Below are 7086 nucleotides of genomic sequence, written 5' to 3'. Positions count from 1 at the left end.
ACCCTAGCCTTACCTTTCATTTGATTATCAAAAACAATAAAATCTAAAATACTATTTTTGGTCCCTAAATTTTACTAAAAGATTATTTTTAGCCCCTAAACTTTAAAAATTTAATTTTTTTCATCCTTAAAATTTGTGAAGATTTTTCTAAAAATTTAGAGGCAAAAACAGGAATTAAAAAAAAAAAAACCTTTTTCAATAATTTATGGGTTTTATAAAAAATTAATTAATTTAAAGATAAAAAGTAAAATATTTTCAATAATTTAAAATGAAAGACATTTTTCGATAATTTAAAGATAAATAATTAATAGTTTAAGAATAAAAAACAAACTTTTAATAAAATTCAGTAACTTACCATAAATTCTATCAAGAAAAAACCAATTAAGCCCAATCCTTGGGCCCAAGACTGCTAGACCCCCTCCCATATAATAGTTCACACCTTAGTCTTGGGCTGCGCAGGTGTTTAAACTTAAACCCATGCCCAACCTTGTCTCACCTTTGTGGCAATATGTGATCTGGGCTTTCTGAAAATCAGCTCAGTTACAATGAAACCCTGTCACTGTCAGCACATAGCTTCTTCGCCAGTCCACGTACGTCCGCAGTTGTGCGTTTTCTCTGGACGCTTCTCGCGAGCGAGCACCGAACAAACTGTGCAAACCGTGTGCGCACATTTATCCTCAAAAATCACAATGCCACAGACGTGTCTTGAATCAATTGGTGCTCAACGCCTTTGAATTCAATCTTCTAATGTTGGAAGTGACAAAAATGCATGTAGTATATGTGATCTGCGTCTGAGTGCACACATTTTAGAGTTTCCATTTCACAAAAATAAAAAAAGAAAAAGAACCAAAATTTTCCACTTTGTCTCTTTCCCTCTCTCTCTCTCTCTAGGAAACTCTAGAACTTGAGCTTAAGAGTTAAGAGCACCTTTTGTATTGTTTATCAGCAACCTAAAGCTGTGTCTTCTCAACACAAAAGTGGTGTCCCAACTTCCAATCCATTTCTCTATCTGCTCTCGTGATCTTCTCTAAGCAGTAAGTCCCTCATTTCCCACATTTTGTTTTTTCATTAAGGGTCTGCACTGCATGGCTTTTTTCTTTTCTTTTTTTATTAACACTCTGTTTTATTGACGGACTTTTACTTCATTAAATATCATTTTCTAGTCGCCCATGTTGCTATAGATTCATTGTTTTCGGGTCTTTGGCATACTCAGTTTGATACCCAACAAGGATATACCATCGTTTTAGGAAATGGGTCGGTTTTGTTTTAGTGCAATACTTTGTTGTGTGGTTGGATTATAGGTCAACTTTTTAGGAACCAAAAGACCTTAAAGGTGTTTGTAGGAAGACCTGAAAGAACTGTGTTTTCAAAGTTCTTTACTTTGGATGCCTTTTAGAATTGGAGGTTTTAATAGTGTAGAAGGATTGTGGCATATGCTGAACTAGAAATTACCCTGAAGGCTAATTCATCTAACAATGTAAAAACAGCATCTTTATGTCCAAATATAAATAGTGATGCCTTTAGAATTCAGATTATAGCTCCACATTAGTAATTGAATTTATTCACATGGTTGTATTGACTAATGCAGCAAAAACGGTGTTAATTTTTGAAAGGACAATTAACTTCAACCATGTAATTAATTGGTCAATGCCACCACGTGATTCAATTTAGGAACAACAAGGTAGAACTCTTTAAAAAATTAGGAAGATGATGCATGTTGAGTGTACTGGTCTAATTTAAGGAAGACACAACCAATGGGCCAATGGTATAACCGTATCTACACATTCTCACTCTCTCTAGGTGCCATCTATTGCATTTCATTTTAAGGTTTTTAAGTTTTGAAAATTCTTGTTAATTGACATCACTGAAAAATTAACCGGTCTCTTGAGGAGTTGATCATCAATACTTTAATGGCACTTAGAGGAGTCAAATTAGGGATTTTAGGCAACCAAATTGTTTTATAAAAGCATCACCACTGTTTACTGAATTTGAATTGAGTTTGTATGCATTTAGTTAAGATTAAGAAAGACTTGGTTGTTCCTCATTTCATGATTTTATTTGAGATTGTTGTGGTGCATTGAGAAATAAGATGGATGGTTAGTGGTTCCCTCTAAACAAATGGCAAGAGTCAATAATTCAACTAGTATTGGTTGCGTTAATAATCAAACTAAAGTTTTATGAGCCTTTGCTTCCAGAGAACCATACTTCATTAGAGAATTCATAATCTTGGATTAGAAAGCCTGGCAGCTTCAATTTGTCCATGTGTTTTGTCCTCCTGTCTAAACAAAATGTAAGGTCGACAAAGTTGTTTTTGTGAGTTGAAGTCATACATGATTCTTTTGTGCTTGTTACATCAGATGAATAATCTGATTTCTCTTGGTCTGGCATTTAGAGTCCTATATAACTATGTCTAATAAGGTTGTTTCCTGTGCCCTGCTTTGTATTATATGTTGTAAATGGTTGTGAGCTACCTCTTGGATCGTTCAATGTTAAGAAAATTCTTCATCCTTTTTTTAATTTTTCTAAATTTAGGAATGGCTGAACCAGCATACACTGTCGCATCTGATAGTGAAACCACAGGAGAGGAGAAATCATCTTCTGCTTTTCCGGAAATTGCAATTGGAATTGATGTTGGCACTTCGAAATGCAGTGTTGCAGTTTGGAATGGCTCCGAAGTGGAGCTCCTTAAAAATACTAGAAACCAAAAGATGATGCGATCATATGTTACCTTCAAAGATGATATCCCTTCAGGGGGAGTCAGCAATCAACTCTCCCATGAGCATGAAATGTTATCTGGTGCTGCAATCTTCAATATGAAACGCTTAATTGGCAGAGTTGACACTGATCCAGTTGTTCATTCAAGCAAAAGCCTTCCATTTTTGGTACAAACATTGGATATTGGTGTCCGCCCATTTATTGCAGCCTTGGTTAACAATGTCTGGAGATCCACCACTCCTGAAGAAGTCCTGGCAATATTTCTAGTGGAGTTAAAAGCAATGGCTGAAGTTCAGTTAAAGCGGGCCATAAGAAATGTTGTTCTGACCATTCCAGTTTCATTTAGCCGCTTCCAGGTGACGCGGATTGAACGAGCTTGTGCCATGGCTGGCCTTCATGTCCTAAGACTGATGCCTGAACCAACAGCTGTGGCACTGTTGTATGCACAGCAGCAGCAACAGGATGTACATGAGAATATAGGCGGTGGAAGCGAGAAGATTGCACTCATTTTTAATATGGGTGCTGGCTACTGTGATGTAGCTGTTACTGCTACAGCTGGAGGAGTTTCACAGATAAAAGCCCTGGCAGGAAGTACCATAGGAGGAGAAGACATACTTCAGAATATGATGCATCATCTGTTGCCTGATTCAGAGATTCTCTTCTCAAATCATGGAATCAATGAGATCAAATCAATGGGATTGCTCCGAGTAGCAACTCAGGATGCAATCTACAAGCTCTCCTCCCAGAACAGTGTACAAATCGATGTTGACTTAGGAAATGAGTTAAAAATTTGTAAGGTTGTTGATCGGGAGGAATTCGAGGAAGTCAACAGGAAGGTGTTTGAGAAGTGTGAGAGCCTTATCATCCAGTGCTTGCATGATGCCAAGGTAGAAACTAAGGATGTCACTGACATAATTGCTGTAGGTGGATGTTCATACATTCCGAAGATTAGGAATCTTGTTATGAGTATATGTAAAAGACAAGAGCTTTACAAAGGAATGAACCCATTGGAAGCTGCTGTTTGTGGAGCAGCACTGGAAGGAGCAGTGGCTTCAGGTATCAGTGATCCATTTGGGAGTTTGGACCTGTTAACCATTCAAGTCACACCTCTTGCCATTGGGATTCGAGTGGAAGAAAACAATTTTGTACCCATTATACCTAGAAACACTACGATGCCAACGCGGAAAGAGTTAGCTTTTACAACTGTTCGTGATAATCAAACTGAGGTGCTGATTGTTGTCTATGAAGGTGAAGGGGAGAAGGTGGGAAAGAATCATCTGCTGGGCTATATCAAGATCATGGGTATTCCTCCAGCTCCCAAGGGAGTTCCAGAGATAAATGTGTGCATGGACATTGATGCTTCAAATGTGCTTAGAGTTCTGGCTGGTGTTGTACTGCCAGGATCTCGACATCCTGCAATCCCTGTCATGGAAGTTAGGATGCCAACAGTCGATGATGGGCATGGCTGGTGTGCTGAAGCTCTAGACAGAACTTATGGGTCTGCTCTGGACTTGGTTACAGTTCAGAAGAAAATATAGTGGTGAGATGTATATATATTTAGTCTCATTGTATGTTTGGTTACTGTGGTTTTTATGTTTTGTTGATCCTGGACACAATCAATTTTCATGAAAGTTGTATGGTGATGCTTTGTTATATGCTTCAATAAATGTGGACTTCGTGTAGATAAGTTGAAGCTTGTTTATGTTGTGATTTTCAGTGTCATTTTAAATTGTGTAATATGATTGACAGACTCGTGGTTGGCATTTTGTTCTTTCTTTATCATTTGAATGCCATTTTTTCTTTCTTTATGATTTACTGGTCTGGTAGAGGAAGGGGATTTGAACTTTGGTTTTTCTCATCCTCTAAGACATGTTAAATTATCGATTTTTTCAAAAGTTTAAACTGTTAAAAAATGGTGAATTTAATCACTTAATCATAATTCTAATAGAATTGAAGTTTATAGCATATTAAATAATTGGACATTGTCACTAATATGTTATCTCCAGTATTCATAAAAACACAAAGATGAATGTTACCAAGATGAATGTTAATTGATGACTGGAAATGCAATTAATGCAGAGATTTTGAGGATTAATATGTTATTAAAAAAATAATAACAAAGATTGGGCTTTAAAGTGGATCTCAATTTTTATGAAGTGCTATATTATAGTGATATAACTACGACACATGATCAATACATGTCTCATTTTGTTTGCCTATCCAAGACAAAAAAATTCTCATTTAGTTTGCAAAGATAAAAGAAAATACACCAATTTAAGGACACAATATTTTACACAATTATTGAATTGATATATTGTGATTAGTATTAAGAAAAGTGGTATTCTTGACTGGTCTAATGAAAGTAATATTTTTCTAGTCACAAATTATTACTCAACCAGTATAGGACTTTACTTTTAAAAAATCAAATACAGACTAAATTTTTTTTTCACTTTTTTTTTATTTTGTAAATTTTATATTATTAAGAGGATTATAATTATTTAAGATATTAATTAGTATTTAAATTGTGGACAGTGGAGTGATTTATTTTGTTTTATTTTTTTTATGGTACTTTACTTTTAAGAAATCAACTACTGGATAAATTTTTTTTTTTCACTTTTTTATTTCTTTTGTAAATTTTATATTATTAAGTGGATTATAAATATTTAAGATAGTAATTAGTATTATAGTGTGGAATGTAGAGTGATTTATCTTTATCATTTTTTTTTTCTTTTTGTATGGTAATTTAGTTTCCAGAAATCATATACTGAGTAAAAAAAATTTCACTTTTTTTTTCTTTTGTAAATTTTATATTATTAAGTGAATTATAAATATTTAAGATAGTAATTAGTATTTAGATTGTGGACTGTGGAGTGATTTATCTTTTTCTTTTCTTTTTTTCTTGTTTTGTATGGTACTTTACTTTCGAGAAATCAAGTACTGGGTAAATATTTTTTTTCACATTTTTTTCTTTTTTAAATTTTATATTATTAAGAGGATTTTAAATATTTAAGATAGGAATTAGTAACTAGGTTGTGGATTGTGGAATAATTTATCTTCTTTTTTTTTCTTTTTATATGGTATATACTTTACTTTTAAGAAATCAAGTACTAGATAAATTTTTTTTTTCTTTTGTAAATTTTATATTGTTATTTAAAAGAGTAATTAGTATTTAGATTATGAATTGCGAAGTGATTTTTCTTTTTCTTTTTCTTTTTCTTTTTCCTTTTCTTTTTATATGGTACTTTATTTTCAAGAAATCAAGTACTGAGTAATTTTTTTTCACTTTTTTTTTATTTTGTAAATTTTATATTATTAAGTAGATTATAAATATTTGAGATAATAATTAATATTTAAATTGTGAACTGTGGAGTGATTTATCTTTTTTTTTTTTTTCTTTTTATATGGTACTTTATTTTCAAAAAATCCCTGTCATGGAAGTTAGGATGCCAATAATCGATGATGGGCATGGCTGGTGTGCTGAAGCTTTAGACAAAACTTATGGGTCTGCTCTGGACTTGGTTACAGTTCAGAAGAAAATATAGTGGTGAGATGTGTATATATTTACTATTTAGTCTCATTGTATGTTTGGTTACTGTGGTTTTTATGTTTTGTTGATCCTGGACAGAATCAATTTTCATGAAAGTTGTATGGTGATGCTTTATTATATGCTTCAATAAATGTGGACTTCGTGTAGATAAGTTGAAGCTTGTTCATGTTGTGATTTTCAGTGTCATTTTAAATTGTGTAATATGATTGACAGACTCGTGGTTGGCATTTTGTATTTTCTTTATGATTTGGTTGCCATTTTGTTCTTTCTTTTACTGATCTGGTAGAGGAGGGGGATTTAAACTTTGGTTTTCCTAAGCTACAATTATCTTGAATAATTGAATATGTTAAATTCCCAAAGGTTTAAGCCGTTAAAAATTGGTCAATTTAATCACTTAATCATAATTCTAATAGAATTGAAGTTTATAGCATATTAAATAATTGGACATCATCACTAATATGTTATCTCCAGTATACTTAAAAACACAAAGATGAATGTTAATTGATGACTAGAAATGCAATTAATGTAGAGATTTTGAGGATTCGTTTGTTATCTACACTATACTTAAAAATACAAAGATGAATGTTAATCGATGACTAGAAATGCAATTAATGTATAAATTTTGAGGATTTACTTGCTAGCAAGAGCAGTGTGATAAGTTATGGTTTGTTAATGGCAGAAAAATTGCTTTATTCATGGTTTAAAAAAGAGGAAATATATTCAATGAGCTAAGATGGCAAAATAGTGAATCATTGTCCTCCGAACCTCCTTGGTTGTATACAAGAAACAGTACTACTGGTATTGGAAGCACTAAAGGAATCTTT

At 33.1% G+C, this 7086-nt stretch overlaps 1 protein-coding gene across 1 annotated transcript; it reads left to right on the top strand.

Annotated features, from left to right (window-relative positions):
* The first annotated feature begins 581 nt into the window (after positions 1-581).
* On the top strand, positions 582-4481 carry LOC115993580 (heat shock 70 kDa protein 8). Its single transcript, XM_031117520.1, has 2 exons — positions 582-1034; positions 2533-4481. Exon 2 carries the CDS (start codon positions 2535-2537, stop codon positions 4251-4253), a length of 1719 nt encoding a protein of 572 aa, XP_030973380.1. The 5' UTR covers positions 582-1034; positions 2533-2534; the 3' UTR covers positions 4254-4481.
* Positions 4482-7086: the final 2605 nt, after the last annotated feature.

The sequence above is a fragment of the Quercus lobata genome, chromosome 6 (genome assembly GCF_001633185.2).
Source record: "Quercus lobata isolate SW786 chromosome 6, ValleyOak3.0 Primary Assembly, whole genome shotgun sequence".
NCBI classification, from domain to species: Eukaryota; Viridiplantae; Streptophyta; class Magnoliopsida; order Fagales; family Fagaceae; genus Quercus; species Quercus lobata.
The sequence above is the reverse complement of the archived record's forward strand: the minus strand, read 5'-3'. Positions and strand labels throughout refer to the sequence as shown.

Bases quoted from the DNA above. Each gene is read 5' to 3' on its own strand.
- LOC115993580 (XM_031117520.1), top strand. From the start codon at position 2,535: ATGGCTGAACCAGCATACACTGTCGCATCTGATAGTGAAACCACAGGA.